Genomic DNA, 18,781 nt, shown 5'->3' with positions numbered 1-18,781 from the left:
GTCAGGGACAGGATTAGATCCTGAAATTAGAAGAAGTGGGAATCATTTCTTCAAAATCTAGGTAACCCCACTGTCCCACATGACCTCTGGAGCGTCGCCAAAAACCACAATGGGGAAAAATTCGAACGCAATCCCCCCTCTAAAGGCCGATTCCTCCACGGTCATCGCCTTAACAAATCCGGAAAAGCCGAGTTTCTCGATAATTCATTTGAGAAATAAATGAAATGCAATTCATCTCTTGGCCCACCCTCACAGACGTTGTTCATTATAAATGACACTATCCCTTCTCTGAAGAGGAAAAACTTCCAATCAGTGTATCTTTTGAAGAGCATAGTGTCTCCCAGAGACCTTCAACTCTTGATAAAACATCTGTCCTCTAATAAAGCTTCAGGCCCTGATGCTATAAGAGTAAAACATCTGAAAAACCTCACTAGCAAGCAACTATCAGAGCTTGCCAACATCATCAACTCCATCCTGAGGTTAAAGCATTTTCCCAAAGAATTGGAAACATGCGCCTGTCGCTGTCATTCCAAAAAAGAAAGCCAAGTCGAATCAATTTGACTAGAGGCCCATTAGCCCGATTAGTTTATTTTCCAAATTTGTTGAAAAATATACGTTTTAAGCAGTTTCACAGACGCGCATCCCATAATCCCGAACGAACAATTCGGTTTCCATGCCAAACACTCAAGCCTTCATCAAGCTGCTTTAATCGCAGCAACAATTCACCCGACAATAAGAAAAGGTCGAAAAACTGGAGCCATCTTTTTAGATATTTCCAAAGCTTTCGATCAAGTATGGCACAACTATCTATCATTCAAAGCGAAACGGCTTGGTCTACCGAATGACCTAATCTCCCTGATTGATTTATACTTGGACGGTAGATCCTTTGAAGTTAGGATCGGTGACACAGTCTCCTCTCGAAAACAGATCTCCATAGGAGTCCCGCAAGGTGCACCCTGTTTAACCTTTTGGCTGATTTCCCACTCCGCAAACATTCCCACGCATCATTTTATGCAGATGATACAGCTTTCTTCCGACAGTTCAGCAGTTCCGACGCTATTCGCGACAGACTTCAAGTCCAATTGCACTAGGCGATTGCGAGGTACAAATTCTGGCGGCTGCAGATAAACCCGAGCAAAACTCAGGCTATTCTGTTCCACCGCAACAAGGAGTTCTGCGCTTATCGCCTCCAAATCGATAAAGTCCCTATCCCCTGGCTCCACATAGTATCTAAATTCAGCACGGTATCTGCAGAGGCGATGGAGTGTACAGCCTACTCCTTCCATTCCTTTGCAGAAAAAGTAAACTCCCAATTGTACAGGTATGTCTCTTAGAGACAACTTGCATTATTTCAAGTATTCCAATCCAAAAAATTCTGCGCGTTAATCAATGCCCCATGGCTTATGAGGAACGTCAACACGCATCCCATTCGTGAAGAGTTTCACAAACATGCTCAGTGTAAGGTTCTCCCTAGGTGCCTTAGAAGACGACAACACCGTGATAAAATCCCTATTCTCACCTACTATCAAAAACAAAATAGAAGAAGATAAGACAGAAAAGTGTCAATTGGAGTCCTTCTGTTTTTTTAAAGAATAAAACGTCGTAGTAAAGGTACTGCAGTAAGTACTGAAGAAACAGAACACCAAAGTAATATCGCAGCTCATAGGAAGATGACTCAGATGCATGGTAGTGCCAAAATTAAGGGGTATCCGCTAATAGGATCAGATGTCGGTTCCCTGAGGATGACGGAATGTGGAGAAACTGGGAGAATGATATGCTCATGAATTCATTAGTTAAAAAGGAGAATGGTATGATATCAGAACAGCAGTCAGCTGTTGAACACTGGTTTTAGTTACTCTACATGTTTATTTTGAGGGCCATCTGACCAGCCTTATCTGGCATGACATTCTCTCAAATTTTTTAAAGATTCATTGAACCATGAAAAGCAGGATCTGTATCGACTAGGATGCAAGGAATACATCTTGCCCTGAAGATGCAATGTATAACGCTTGCGAAACGTCAGGTATATCATGTCTATAGTCAATAAAAGTGGTTCCAATGCGAAACTAATGATAGAATTATGAACCACTGTGTAGGTTTTTATTCTGAAATTAACTTTTTGATGTATTGTACGTATCGCACTTAATCATGAAGAATTATTTTGAAATATATGTGAGAAGTGTTAGTTTCATGCTTTAGTTGTGCAAACTGTGCCTGAAGGTCATTGTTTGTTTCTTAAAATTTGCCGTAACTAAATTTACTTATGATGATTAGGTGTCAGTTTGAAGTAATCATTTTTCATCGCTTTATGTTCTTTTTCTTTCCCCTATAAAATGATACATAAAGGGCCTTTTTTATTTATTGTTTTACTTAATACTTTAATGCCATCGGAATATTTAATGGTTAGCAATAGACTATAAAACATCAATGGAAAACAAAAAATTAAATTGCTTATAAATATAATTAAAAATAATTTATTATATCGCTGTGTTACTAGTAACGAAAATTTCCCTATATTTGAGTACCTAAATTTTCAATTTATATTGAAAACAATGCATGAGGCTCTTCTCCACTTTTCAGTTTAACATAAAGACCATCCGGCTCGAATTTAAATTATGCATGCATTTTCATACTTGTTACATTTAGTATGAAACCAAAAGCGGTACACAATGTGAGCTAGTCAGCATTATTAACGAGATACTACATCAAAGAATATAAAGAAAACAGGTATTATTTTCTTGCCATTACTCAATATTCAATTTCTGGTCTTTTATAATAGCATTTAAAAATAAGACTCAAATAATTACATAAAAGAAAAATAACCTACTGATCCTAGGTTCGTATCGTAACAGAAAAATTCGTATTCGATATACTGACGTTGTACTTGTTAAAATTTAAACGTAACTAAATTTTTAAATTCTTAAAAATACGAATATAGAATAGTTTTTAATGATTTCTGTATATATTATTTTGTATTTTTCACATGTTTAAAATATATTTTTGTAAACCATTGCTTAGATGTTTTTAATTAGTCATAATAGTATCTTAAACATGAAACACGTATCTCCCCTGTCCCGCCGCCAAGCAGATTCTGTTCATGTGTCAATAATTTTTGAATAAACACAATATCTAATAAAATATCGAAATCATTCATCTTAAAAAACTAAGATAAACAACTTATGTCAATAAAAAATAAAATTGCATAATATTTCGTTTTCTTGAGGAATATTTATACCTACATTTGTCCCGAATTTTACGTCCCTTGGCGTTTTGCATTCCTTTAAAATAGCGTTCGTTGGTTACGTTGCCAGCATAGCAGTTTTGTTTATTTATATGTTTACTATTTGTGCATAGATTCTGATATTTCTTTTAATTGAATTACGTACTGTAAATACTGTTAGGATTCTTTCTGTTTTATAGGCAAAAACTATCTCCACTGTCATATCATCTCCGCCTCGTAAAATGACAGGGGAAACCTCAGATCAAAGTATTTTTTTGGTTAACATTAAGGACAGTACAGTAGTTGTGTTATTTAGTCAATATACATTTCTAGTCTTTTAACTTTTATAGTATAATTTATACACATTTAATTATAGTATAATTTGCCTTTTTCAGAATATGACATACAGGAAAAAAATTGTGTATGAAGAATATCTGAAAAAGTGGTGTAGGGGAAAGATTAAGATATCAAAACATAAATATTAATCCCTATGAATAGAAGAAAGACAAAGGATTGCTTAGACTATGAACTGAATCTCCTCGAGAATAGCGAACCTTTAGACAATTGTGGAGAGAAAAAGCGAAGATTGGGAGACGGCGTTTAGTTATTATATCGAAAGAGGCAATCTATATGCCACGATAATGTCTATCCAAAAACATTAAAAAAATGTGTCAAAAACACACTGAAGTTGTGCCTACGATAGTTTTTAAAAAAATTTGTGTCATGAATTCAATATAGTGCACCGATAACCCATGAAAACAAAAAAAGAAAACGATACAGTTATAAACGTCGGCTTTAGCAAAAAATAACAAAAACATGTTGAAAAATTTCAATCATTCATTTCAGAGGGACGAGACAGCAATTACAACACACAGTGGTAGTATACACTGAAGGTAGAAGAGGACAAAATCTATATTTCTGCACTATTATTGCACTAACCTCTAGTGATTTGTTAAATGATGGTCCTGTTACTCAATACCATAATAAAATGTTTAAAGTATTGGCAATAATGTTATAAGAGTTCTAGCTCCATCCGATTAATTTCGTGTTGAATGAATACGAGACTGGCTATGCAAAGAGATTTCCTGATGGGATGGATGGAACTGGTAAAAGGTTCGCAGATATACTAGCTGCAAGTGGCACCGATATTTTGTCGTGGAATACTTATCCCAGACACCTCAGACACTCTGGTCTAAAAATCATAGTTTTGACCATTGATGATGGAAATATTTCCTATTAAGAAGAAAAACTCGGATCAGCAGAAAATAAAAAAACATTTTCAGGTACACTAAAGGTTTACCAAGTTAATACAAGAGTATTTCTCCCGACTTTGATAACTGCAGTACTTAAATTGGTAAATTGGGTATCTTATTCTGGGGGATTATTCAAAGCTTAAATGTTTAACAATATTATTATTGTGTTACTAAGGGTTATTTAAAAATTAAAACTCTGATAATTAATAGTCATATCATGAATAAATGAAGTTGATTCTTAAAACTAGTCTATTTCCCTTGAAAAGCAACCTTAAAACTCAGATGAGGAGTTCTTAAAATATCCTACACTGTACATCTAGTTTTTCTTCTGTGTTGAGTATCTCCCCCGATCTCTTATAAAACCAGATGAAATTAATAAATTGACTGGCTACCTTGCGAATATGCACAAATGAGTTGTTTCAATCGAAAATGTTATAGAATTAGATATTTTCTAAAAAGGAATGTTTGTTTATTTGTCCTCGATGCGTTGTTTGTCCTTGATAGTTGCTTCTGCGTATGACTGTGAAGGTTCCTAATCCAAAAGTTTCCTAACTCAAAATATAAATAAAAATAATTTGCATATAGAAACAATTAAAACATAATTTGGCATATGTAATATTTGAAGTAACTAAGAAAGAAACTAAAGTAGTATTTGTTTGAATAACCTGTTTATTGAAAAGTGTTTCCGTCTATTGCGTACATAAATTAGTCGGAACCGATATCTGAACAAGCCACATCCAAATTTGTAAATAAGCTTCGCAAGATTTTCGGAGTTAGATGCTATTTGTTGAATTCTGAACGAAATGCCAAACATAATAATTAAAAGTGTAGTGGTCTCGTAGTTAACAGCAACAGTATATTTATTGTGTCAACCAGTTTCAACCATTGTGAAATATGCGGATTAGAGACAAGTTCATTTAGAATTTATAAATTTAATTGTATATTATAGGAATTTAAAGAACAATTTTCTGCTAATTCATCAATCGAAGAACCCATTTAAAATTACTTACAAGAAACTGATGATAATACAGCCATGTTTTAAATGTCTTATGTCGACTAAAATTCGCTTTTATGCAACGGTTCCAGACTATTAGCGATAAAGGTGGTAAACAACATCATCATGATTATAAGTAAAAGGAAAATTAGAGAAAAACCTGTATTATTGCCGCCCGTTTGTATTGTTACATCATCAATGATTTCGATATATAATAGCAGTTTTCGAACCCGCTTACATTTGCAGTGACTGTATCTACAAGGCGCAAGGACTATTACAGTATCTAGACTAAATTTGGAAAATATATGCTTCTCACATAGATAATTGTAGGTAATCTCAATTCTCATTTATATGAAACTCAATATCTTATTCTTATTTATGTTTGTGTTATTTATTTCCGGTCAGAAAAATTACATGAAGCAAATTTGACAAGAAAATATTTTTAGGTATAAAACTCCATTCGATATATTCGTTTAACTGATATTCATTGTCTACTGACCACTTATTTGTAAAAAAATACTATTGTTTTTTTCCTATATGGTAAATATTGGTCTGAGGAAGTGTTTTATACATACAAGCATACAAGATAAAATACAATATAGTTTTGAATCGTTAAATGGTAGATAAGTAAGCACTTCTTAGTGTGAAAACTTAAGACAACAAAAAGTTCATACTTTCTACAACCTAAGCAATATTCTATTTAATTACTGCTCAGATTTGGATCAAATATAGCAACTCACATATGTAAATAGGTGAGAATAGTTGTTGATGATTATAGATAAGTTTGTAATTTGGTGAAATATACTCAGCAAGTTCTACAGCAATAATATCACATGTGCTGAATAGTTCCAGAATACCGATTAATGATTTTAATGGCTTTTCCCTTATAATTTGTTGATTTACTATTTCATTTGCAGTAATTATTTTAAAAATATCAATTTTACATTTTCTTCTATGTGAAATATATATATATATATATATATATATATATATATATATATATATATATATATATAATAATTTCCTACCAAGCCATAGGATTTTACGGGATTTGTCCCACATGGCCGCAGATCGATATCAACGTTTTCTTTTTGTCAGCAATTTCGCGTATGCCCACATGCGAACTGGAAGTTTATTTTTTATGTAAATTTCTTTTATATGTTCTCTTTTGTAACCTTAATTGGTTGGAACGTGTTTTCCGGCCAGTTTGGGTAATCCTTTACTTTGAAACTAAACGAGGACTCTTAAATTATTTCGGTAATATTCTTAAATTATTGGATAAGCGATATTTGGAATATATTTAATTGACTGATATTGATATTGTATCATTATTTATATATTTATTTTTATTTATCAATTTATTTATATAGAGGAGTCTGATAATTCTGCTATATTTGTATGTAATTCTAAATATTTTGAAATAATTGGCCAATTTAAAAAATCGAAGTGACGACGCTCGAAATATCTCCTTCATCACAATTCATCATAATTTATTAAATCACAGTGAGGGGTTTCAATTTTAGGTTTTCAAGCAAGTTTGATAATGATAATGTACCATATACTACTCGTGCGACCTGTTCCTGCACTCTTGGCTAAATTTGTTTAGAAGTTGTTATACGTTTACAAATGATGAACGGCGTCCAATGGAAGCGATTAACTTCCAAATAACATAATCTATGATATGGGAGGATACATTACTAAACAAATATATCCGGATTTGGCGCATGCATGCATGCCTACTGGATTCCATTTATTTTAGAAACAGAGTATAATTAAAGTTTAGCCCATGCATATATTCAGCTTCATTTACTTACTCCTTTTTTATATATAAATTATTTTTTATACATAAATATACCCAAATTTGATAAATAATTCATATAACATTAAAACTATATATAATGAGAGAAGTAAACATTGATTTTTTTTAAATAACACATTTTATTTAAAAAATTATTGAGTAAAATGAAACAACAACAATTATTTCTCTATGCCTTTCTATTTTTATAAAAAATACCATATTTAAATTAATTTACGTATTTGAACAATTAACAAAAACTCCAAGAACCATATAAATAAACATTGCCATAAAATACACCAAAATCTTTAGATCAAAACCAGCATATATAGTTAAAACCAAACGAAAATGTCAAATATGATCAACCATGATCGATACTATTCTTGATCCACAAACTCCATTAATGAATTGACTACCTCGAGCTTTCAATTAACATATTATATATTTACTAGCCTAAAATGAATGGATTAGAGTACTTTTAAGCTGAAAGAAATCTCAGTCAATACACCATTATTTTTACAAAACAATAATTTATTTACCTATACTCTTATATAATAATGCATTGTATTTTCCTTGTCATTAAATCATTAGGGTGTCATTGATAGTTTTATATTTTATTTATTTGATCCAGGTCTACTTTTGTTAGCAAATTTAATTATTTCATAGTATCACTATATACTGTTCTTATATATTAGCAAAATGCAGCAAAACTTCTTCTTCTCTGATTCTCTGAATTTCACATTCTTCGACTTTCACTCTCAACAAATTCTAGCTACATCTTACCTATGAAATAAAATTTGAATCATTACTAAAATATATTTTGTTTAAAATAAATGTCTAATTATTACCAGTTACTACAATTACTCAAACCTCAACAAAACCTGTTCTGGTTATCATTAAATTTTGGTATATGTTGATACCTAATCGATGTCCTTGAAAATTGTGTATTATAAATTTGGCAATTAACATTCCCACTATGAATAAAATTGATGCTGTTTGGATTTTATACCTTTTAAAAATTTAACCTTACGTTCTGCACTTACCTTTGTTCTTTCATATTTTAAAACCAATGTAAGTTAAACCACTAAGAATAATACAACAATTTAATTATTATTACTATAGAATTATTAATGTAACACAAAATCTATTCTAGATTCTTTTGTTGTTTTGACTTGATCGACTATACCGATCGACTCGAAAAGAATGTAACTCCATTAGAAAAGGAAGGCAACGTAGTTTATTCTTTTCTATGCATTTCTATGCAGGATAGTGCGCATGTGCCTAATCGGGAGATATTTTTTAAGTGATGTATCCTTAATATGGGTTTGAGCGTTTTCTTTTATATTTTAACTAAGTGCATTAATTGTTTATGAATCATCGAATAATATCGATTCTTAACATAAAAGTACTCCAACAGCATTCAATATTGCGTCATGGTTAAAGCAATGCTGATAACGCAGTTATGAAGTTTAAGATCTAAAGAAGCATTTTGTTGGGATCAATGTTAGCTTAAGCCAAAATAGTCTAAATATCCTTTAAAAATCATTTAATTCTGTAGAATATCTGTATTTCTCTAACGTGCACAAACGCAGCAAGGATTAATTCACAGTATTTATCTCAGGCATCTTATGATGGTTCTATTAGTTCTGTAAAAGTGCAAGGCATTTGTCGAATTCACTTGCGATCCGCGCTCGTCTTCGTCAAGGAGATGTTATCTCTCTAGTGCTTTTCAACATAGCAGTATTATGGTATATAATGTTATATAACTACATAGTATATGGATCTGATGTTCGTTGATAACACTGCTATATTGATAAAGATTTTGAGAATATGGATATTCTTGTCGTCGTATGAACTGAGAATTAATGTAAAAAAGCAAAACAACTTGAAATGCAAAATTGATACTGCGCTGCATCAGACATTCAACATTGACAGTTGGGTTCTATAAGGTAATGCATGTGTAAGGCGGGAAATGTTTCAATAAAACACACTGTTACTGTAAATATGCAGATCACGATGGTTTAGATCTGTTTGTACAGTAAAATGAAAATGACCTTTATGGTGAAATTGAGTTTTTGGGAGTAGCAACGAATAGTCCCAAAAAAGACAAGGATTGCAATCATAAAGAGCGATTTGAAATATAGGAAAAAAAAGATGATGATATCAAGACAAGTGGTAGTCGATCGGAGACACATTTACAGAATACGGCATATAGAATATCTGAGAATTTTTAAATATTTTTGACCGGTTTTTAGATGTGATCGGGCATTATGCCGATAATAAATTTTTTCATGTCTTATTTTTTTGATTGTGCGGTATAAGCGCCTCAGTGATGTGAAGTCATACAATCTCCAATTATTGTTTTAATTTAGTTTTGGTAGTTTCAATCATGAAATTCGTCAATGTTTCTATCATTTAAATTTAAAGCATATTCTAATAAATGCGATAATAAACAAATTAATAATAAATTAGTAATAATTAATAATATATCAGATATCCAAAAATTAACAACCAATTAGAACCAAACTAGAACGTGATTTTTATATAACATATAAAATACGATGACTGTCAGCCACACATATATTTCATCTCAAAATGGTGAGTTAAAACTCTACTCAATTATATTTTATTTAGTATAAAATCCGACCTATTTGATAAAGTATAAATTGAGGCTCTTTTACTCTTATTAATAAAATAAAATGAAAGTGGATACTTAATAATAGTTGTTTTGTATGGACTTTTTAGATCTCCGAAAACTTTCTGATATTTAGAAACATCAACGTATTTTAGATAAATAGAGTTCTAAACATATTTTTTATGTCAATTTAAGAAAGTGTAACGAACACTTTTAATATCATATGTAATTGTTACTTGTAGATCTGGCAGAGAAGATATGGCCACAAGTGAAACGAATTGTGCTTTCAAAACTTCACGATCATCTGTATCCAATAATTATTGATTTCTCTGTAATGGAATCTTTGGCTGATGAGGAGGCAGAATTAAGGTTAATGTTATTTCTTACTGCTAATAGTTACTGATATTTTGATTATCTATTTAAACATTGAATAAACTCTCGCTGTTTTGTTACTCAATTATAAATAGAATACAGTTTTGAGCAGTTCGAAAATCGACCCATTTTGAGTGAGATATATTTATTAATACTAAAGTGCCGCTCAAAACTTGAGATGATAGGTCGGAACAGTCTGAAACTAGTTTGTTTTTGTTTCCAGGATATTAAAAAAAAGTCTAAGCGTTTAATAATATAAAGAAGTTTTGGCAGGATATTATTGATATTCACTCTGTGGCTATACATAGAACATCATCCTAAACTACTTGGTATAAAACAACGAGAATCTATTCAAGGTCTTATAGTTTATGGTTACAAATACTATAAAATCTACTTCGTAAGGTTTTATTTTCTTAGAGAATTTTATTATTTTCTTTGTGTTTTTCTAAATCTTGATGGCGTAAGTAATGAACAAATCGTGCTTCGTGACACATTTGTTCGATTGTGTGCTTTACTACGTCTATTTCAAACTTCAGTTGATTCAGAGTTGCTTGTAAAGTTTTTGTATTTGTTAAATTCATTAAATGATTGAATGTAGTTTAATATTTATTGATATTATATAAAGAAACCGTTTCTTCATTAGTCATTAGGTTTTTGTTGATTAATCATAACTTTTTAATATTATTTTTATAGGATTTATATGTATATTTTTTTCTAGATCATATGGTGAAAATAGAGGAAAATTAGCAAGCGAAGTCTTGGGTGGTTTATTAAAAAATGCTAACGAATATTTGAACGATAAGAGTAAGCAAAGTATATCCACACCCTCTTTAGAGGTCAGTTGTCGAGGACAGAACAACATGGATAATTGTGTCTTTCGATTTTCCTCCGGTGAATTCAAAGTAAGAAAATATTGTATTCAAATATATCTCTTTTATCAGTTATAATATATCTGCCAGTCAAGAAAGTCTTTTCGAATAGGTAAGTATATATTACTTTACTTTTGAAACTACTTTACTGACAATCTAATAAGAATGACAATCTATCTAATATTATATGATATTTTGTTAATTTTGATAGTAATTAATTGTATCGTATATAGAGTTTTCAACACAGATAATGTTCGATGTTGTCAGCTTGTGACAGCTATGTTGTTTTTGCAGTGTCTGTTTGACCTTTTGTTTATTATAAAATATCTGATGTCAAATCACCATGGCCCTTTATATGATTCAATAGTACGCTCAATTTATAAAACTTGTCAAAATGAGTATCCTTTTGGGCCCCAGTTTTGGTCCGAATATTATGTTTAGGGACGAGATGCATTTTTGGTAATAAAACGAGTGCATCATAAACATGATTAATTTATTAAATAATTATAAAAGGTATTGATAAAAATGTGAAGTATCAATATAAAGAACTTAACCTATAAGTTAAATTGATGACTGACATTTTTTCTATATAAAATGATAGTTTTCTATTTAGTGTTATTGTGTTATGTATTCAGATGCTATTGTGCACTGTATTCAGATGCTAATCAATTTTAAACCATAATTATCGTTTTTAGTTTCATTGATTTGAAAGAGATAGTTTTGAAGTCAATAACAAGGAACATTTATTTCGGTGGAATTTATTTTCTTAAAAAATCCCGCTTAAACTATTACAAGTTTCACAGCACTTTCAGATACTTTAAAAGTTGATGAATGAAATATTTTTAGACTTTTACAAGCAATGGAAAAGATCTAAAAGGAGGCAAAATGGACACCACACGAAATATCATTTCGAACCGATTTCCAGACAAAAAATAAATTGGTTAATCCAGGAGAGCTATCCACATTGACACCGATTTAAGTTTTGCTGTGCATATTGTGGTATCACATGGAGGGGTGTTGCATATTATAAGCTGCTAGAAACGAGTGAAAATGCTGCTAGATATGTCTAATAATGTCAATCGAAATCAACTAGAACAACATACTTAAACGAAATAAAAAGAAAACTTGAATATTCATCTCATAAAAATATCAAGTTTAATTTGATGGGAAAACTTGCCCTAAAAACAAAGAAACAAGCTACTTCTTTATACAATTGTAATAGGTTGACATTATTGGACCTAAAGTGCATTTGAAAAAAGAGGAAAACCAACATTATAACACATGGGCTGAAAAGTCCCGGATCCAACACGTAAATAGCGATAGTTTTATTGCATTCATCGCTTTTTCAGTTAGTCCTAACCTTCAAAAGAAAGCTGTTAAAATTTCCTGATTTTTTAGTCATAAGTTTGTGAATTATTGTGCTAAGAGTGACACTACTTATGTTATTTTCAAAACAATGGATCAAAAATAATTTCATATTTTAAGTTTATACTGCTTTTTGATGGGCAAAATACTGTTCAAGCGACGCAATGACTTGAAAACTGTTGTGAATGTCTCTCCATCAGAGACAACAATAAAATGTTGGTTTGTTAGTTCAAACACTGTCGTAGAAACACTGATCATGTAGAACGTAGTGGACGTCCAAATGAGGTGGTAACAATAGATAACATGAAAAAAATCCACAAAATCCTTTTGAATGATCGAAAAGTGAAGTAATGGATCCATCATTTCACTCCGAAATTGATGGAACATTAATGGAAAACGATGGTAATTTGAGTGGACAGCAACTGGTGAACTTCGTCCAATGCGCCCGAAAGCACAATAATCGGCTGGAATGATTATGGCCTAAGTATTATGGGATGTGCATGGTGTAATATTCATCAACTATTTTGAGAAGGGAAATACCAGCAATAGTGAATATTATATAGTTAGTTATTGGAGCGCTTGAAGGCCGCAATTGCAAAGAAGCAACCGCATACGGCATAGAAAAAAAATGTTTCATCAAGATAACGCATCGTGTCATAAGTCAATCAAGACAATGGCAAAACTACATAATTTCGAATTACTACCACGTCCACTGTATTCGTCAAATTTTGCACACAGCGACTACTGGCTACAGACCTCAAAAATATGCTCACCGGTAAGAAGTTTCGCTCGGATGAAGAAACTATCGCTGAAGCTAGTCTATTCGTCTATTTTGGGGCAAAAGATAAATCGTTTTACAAAATATTGAAATCGCTGAGGTATGATCATCAAATGAGCTGCGTTGGATTGATTTTTTCGCTCTTGGTAGAGATTACGTTGAAACAAATTGAACGATTTATTGCAACGATAGCGAGTAATTGATACAAAGTCGTCCTCTTGCATGAAAACGCTTGGCCACATTTGGTGCAGTTTAAATGGAAAGTTCTGCCGTACCCACTCTATTCACCAGACATAGCACCTTGAGCATACGATTTAGAAATGCTGAAGTGCGAAAATTGACTCATGATTGGATAGCTGTCAAACCAACCTAGTTATTTCGACATGATGTTATGAGAAATGATGTTAAAACCGATGTTATCAAAAAAAAGGAATAAAGTTATAAGAAAATGATTTATTAAAATATATATTGTATTAATGTTTGTCAATATTTGTTTTGTATAGTAAAATAATGATCAGAATACATATAATTATCTAATACAACTCATATACCTAATATAGATGTATAAATATGAAAAAAACTTGAAAAATTAACAATGATTTTGTTATTTCGCTTTTATGTGTTTCAGTTTTCAATTCAAATTCATAATAAATTGAACCGTTATATATATTATGTATTTGAGAACTTCTGAAGTTGAAATGATTGTCATTAAATTTTGCTTATGTGTTTATAAAGGTTGCCTTTTCATCCGCCACCCCTAATAACATTTTTGAATGCGGATAATTTCATTGTGGACTTTTTTCTTTTTCTTTAACAAAGAGCGTCGAAACCCGAACGCCAAGACGATAAACTTCGTTCGGTGAAGTCGAAACTCTCCAGGCGCGTGCATTGTCCTTTATGATTTGCTCTAGTTCTCGATTAACAAGACCCTAAATTTCTGTACAAACATTTTTTTAATGAATGCTGTATTCCAGAAATTCGACTGGTATTTCGTAAATTGTTAGCATAGTTTCGGTGGTTTTCGTACTATTATTAGTGTAGTTTGATGTTTCTGATACTGATTAATCTGAATTTCTGAATTTGAATGGATATATATACAGGAACTGGATGATTTTATATGTGTAATAATTGCATATTTTTAGTTTCTATCTATATTTTTTCATCTTGTATATATTCTCTGTGTTACCTTAGAACTTTGTTATATTTATGGTTAAAGTAAGATTTGTCCACTATCTTGGGAATGGACGCATATTATATAGGGCGACTAATATGGCACTCGAATTCCAAGAAATTAATGTAGTAACTGGTGACTCCATGTGACTAGTGATGTATTTAGATGTTTTTGGGGTTTCAGAGGTTTTGTTTGCATTAGAATAAAGTTGAACTGGCAGTGTCGTTTGCGCAGTTGATTTACTAAGGTGTCATCTTGATCGTCAATCCATAGCCGGAGTTCGGGGAGAATGTTTACCAATGCTCTGCTGTAGGTGCCTTAGGACTTCAAATATTTGTCACTAAATCTCGCCACAGGCGATCGGCCGCAGCTGTTCTGACCTCGGGCATCAGTCTGCTATTTTTCAGATCGTTTTTTATGATCTTTAGCTATGTCCTTTTCGAAGCTGTTCGCTGAGTCTTCCTCCCGCACAATCGATTTTGTCGCAAAAGTCTGAGAGGAATTCCTTCACCATTCATTCGACAGATCTGTCCAAAATCATTGTAATCCACGCCTTTGAATGTATTGCTCAACCGTGCACTGTCAATCTCACTCAAGTCTTGAAATCATACAGAAGAATTCGTAAGATAAACGTTCGAGATAAGTGGATTTTAGTCTTAATTGTAATAATTCGTTTCCATTTTAGAGAAGCAAAAGCTACTGCAGCTTGGTAAATTTGGCTTATTACTTTAGCGGCAGATGCCACTTTTTCACCACACTTGCGCTAACTGGATACCGTTGATTTGTACAATAGTAGGCGATTTTATATATATGTAGTCAGTCAATTTTTGTCTTCACTAATTTATATATTTTTTTTTTGCGGTGCGAAGTATATCATGGAGAATGCTAAAAGCTTCAACATTTCTATCAGCATCATCATATTGTGCGCCATGTCTGTTTCATTTTAGTACATTGTTGCTTTAGTTTCGATCTCTAGTGGTGCATTTCTAGTTACATTACTAAAAGTATTTTGTTCACAGTGTGACATATACACAAAATTAAATTACGAACAAAGCAAATCTAATTTGTTTTTCGTACCGACTTAAATGTGTTCAGTAGGTAGTAGTTAAAATAATATTGTAAATAGATAAATAAGTTTAGGTAGGTATTAAGCTAAATAGTGTTAAAAATCTAAGTTTTATTATTTTTTACTTTTTAGTGAGTTCCTTATTTATTTTTTGAAGTCGATTAAATTTTTTTGTTAAAAATATTTTATTGATATTAAAATTTCCCTACTGTATATTAGTCATTTTTATTTTAAGAAGTCATTTGTAGAGAAAAATTGGTACAATATATATATTAATCAAAATATTTTCCAACATTTTCTATAAATATTACTTATTTTTTACACCATGGTGATACCGTGTTAAAGCTATGTTGGTTTGGCGGTGATCCATCAATTTTAACAAGTTCTAATCAGAAGGCGCTATACCTCGTAAGCACGCTGGGTGCGTATTTAACTCTTCCCATTCAGCTTCGAGCTGCAACTGCTGCAGCTGCTGCTGCTGATGTGGCGTCTACTACTCGCTATTGCTGGTATATTTTGCCACAATACGCAATTGACTTTGTCGGCAGTCAACTGCAATTACAGTTTAGTTTGGTGTTAACAGCTTTAAACACTAAACCACCGTAAAAAAACACACCTTACAGAACCAACCATTTTATAGCACGGCTTTATTTATGGCCCTGAATGTTCCGCTTCGGTGTCGATGTGGGTGGCTCTCCTAATAAATAGAATGATTTATAATTTTTGACGTTGAGATTATCGCAATACATCCACTTTTCATTTGTCTGTTAAATGCGCCATACGCCATAGAAAACTTCTCTTCTTTGCTTGGAAAACGAAATACAATTTTTCATTAATACGTGTAGTAGCCAAGCCCTCCCACTTCGATTTTTCCCATCGGATGTAAACGTCGTAAAACAGTTTATCATTGAATTGCTAAACTGTCCAAAAGTTCTTCGAGAGGCTGAACTGAGCTTTCATCCAATAAGTCTTAAGAAATCAAAAACAATAAATGGAATATGCCGGTGGAGCATCACTATCAGTTTATAACTATGTTTGTCGTCGTTCGGTAGCAGATTGTTTCAAATCAAACAGCAAAAGTAATGAATTTCGAAAATAAAATTTTGTGCGTTTCATCATTAGCATCTGTAACAGGTAAATTGAAAAGTCCCGGCGTGACACATAAATGGCTCTACTCGAATTAAATCCATATGTTTCTTAGTTAGCCTTAATCCTCAAAAGATGCCTGTATATATTTGACAGCTGTCGGATTATTAGTTTGTGAATTATAACATTTTGAGTGAAGAAATGGATAAAAAGGAATTTCGCGTGATAAAATATTGCTTTTTGAAGAGAAAAATACAGTTGAAGTAAACACTTTGTTTGATGCGAAGTTTCCGGATACTGCCTCAGGAAAATCAACCATCAAGGATTGGTATGCTAAGTTTAGACATGGTGAAATGAGCACCGAAGACGGTGAATGCAGTGGATGCCCAAAAGAGGTTGTCATCGAGGAAAACATTTAAAAAATCCACAAAATTATTTTGAATAACCGTAAATTGGAATTGAATGAAATAGCAGACACTCCAAAGATATCAACTGAACGTGTACATTATATCATTCATGGATATTTGGGTATGAAAAAGCTCTGTGAAAAGTGGGTGCCGCGCGAACTCACTTTTGACCAAAAACAACGACGAGTTGATGATTCGGAGCAGTGTTTGAAGATGATCAAGCATAATAAATCGGAGATTTTGCGTCGATATGTGACAATAGATGAAACATGTCTCCGTCATTTCACTCCGAAGTCCAATCGACAATCATCCGATTGGACTGCACACGATGAATTCGCTCCAAAGGGTGGGAAAACGCAACAGTCGGCTGGCAAGGTTATGTCGACTGTATTTTGGGATGCGCATGGAATAATTTTCATTGACTGCCTTGAAAAAGGAAGGACCATCAACAGCGAAAATTACATAGCGTTATTGGACGAAATCAGCGAAAAACGGCCGCATTTGAAGAAAAAGAAAGTGCTGCTACACCAAAACAATGCACTGTTTCAAAAATCCATGAATTGGGCTTCGAATTGCTTCCTCATCGATCGTATTCTCCAGATCTAGTTTCCAGCGACTATTCCCTTGTCTCAGATCTCAAAAGAATGCTCGCTGGGAAGACATGTTCGTCGAATGAAGAGGTAATCGCGGAAATTGATGCCTATTTTGAAGCAATGAACAAATTGTACTACGAAAACGGTATCGAAAAGTAGAAGGGTCGCTATAATCAGTGTATTACACTATGTACTTGAAGGGAATTATGTTGAATAAATAAAACTAATTTTGCCAAAAAAAATTGTTTTACTATGATAGGCCGGGGACTTTTCTATTGATCTGTTATATATTGAGTAACACTAAGTGGAAAACTGTTATTTTGTACGGAGGAATGTTAAAATCATTGAATTTAAGAATTAGGTTGGGTTGGTTAACAATTACAATGATATTTGGCATGTTTACTAGTAGATATTGCTTAATATACATGCAAACACTTAATAAGACTCCCTGAATATATTTTGAAAAATTGCACACAACTTAATTTGTTAATGCGTTCTGTATAAAAATAATTAATAAATATATCTATACAAATTATAAAACAATTTTATAAAATCGGACATTTTCGAACTTGTTTTGAAATAAAGTAATCTAGACTGAAGCAATATATTAATTCTATTCTGTGACAATCTAGAATTATACTATTTTTACATTTACTTTATTTTATTCAATCATCTCGAAAAGTAACCTGACAATTTGTCAGCGTTGAATAATTTTGGCATTTTTTACATAATAGTGTACAATACAACGATTGTATTTTAGTTATTAAATTAACTTAATCGTTTATTAGTTATCGAGCTAACTGTTCTTTCTGGTTTCAGGAATTTTCTGATTTAGCAACAGCGAGTGGGCCAATGATATACGAAGTAGATGAGCGGGTCGTAATTCTTGCAACTTTAAATATACAAAAATTCAAGGTAATTACTAATCATTTATTTTTTTATTTCAATTTTAAAATTTTAAAATTTCCAAATATATAATATAATTAACATTTTACACCTCTATGAAGTTGCTTAATTGTTGAAATGATAAATACATTATATATACATACAATACAATACTTATTTAAGATGTGATTCATAAATTATCATTCAGGGTTTGCTTAAATATTCATAAATAAGCTACTATATATGTATTTAGGTGTGAATATTTGGTTGTAGCAGCAATATTTATTTGTCA

General features: G+C 32.1%; 2 protein-coding genes across 8 annotated transcripts in view; one reads left to right on the top strand and one right to left on the bottom strand.

Annotated features, from left to right (window-relative positions):
* The window catches only part of LOC143197544 (uncharacterized), a 276,265-nt gene that overhangs the window by 116,208 nt on the left and 141,276 nt on the right, over positions 1 to 18,781 (bottom strand). The gene's annotated exons all lie outside the window — the stretch shown is intronic.
* The window catches only part of LOC143197599 (uncharacterized), a 198,455-nt gene that overhangs the window by 159,679 nt on the left and 19,995 nt on the right, over positions 1 to 18,781 (top strand). For all 7 annotated transcript variants that reach the window (XM_076406148.1, XM_076406158.1, XM_076406167.1 and 4 more), the window contains 3 exons: positions 10,140 to 10,266; positions 10,988 to 11,171; positions 18,424 to 18,519. In XM_076406148.1, the coding sequence (XP_076262263.1) occupies positions 10,140 to 10,266; positions 10,988 to 11,171; positions 18,424 to 18,519 (407 nt within the window). The remainder of the gene's footprint in view (positions 1 to 10,139; positions 10,267 to 10,987; positions 11,172 to 18,423; positions 18,520 to 18,781) is intronic.

Source organism: Rhynchophorus ferrugineus, unplaced genomic scaffold (assembly GCF_030347505.1).
Source record: "Rhynchophorus ferrugineus isolate W39M unplaced genomic scaffold, kcgeb_rfMv2 rfM1, whole genome shotgun sequence".
Lineage (NCBI taxonomy): Eukaryota > Metazoa > Arthropoda > Insecta > Coleoptera > Curculionidae > Rhynchophorus > Rhynchophorus ferrugineus.
This window is presented reverse-complemented; position numbering and strand designations above follow the sequence as displayed.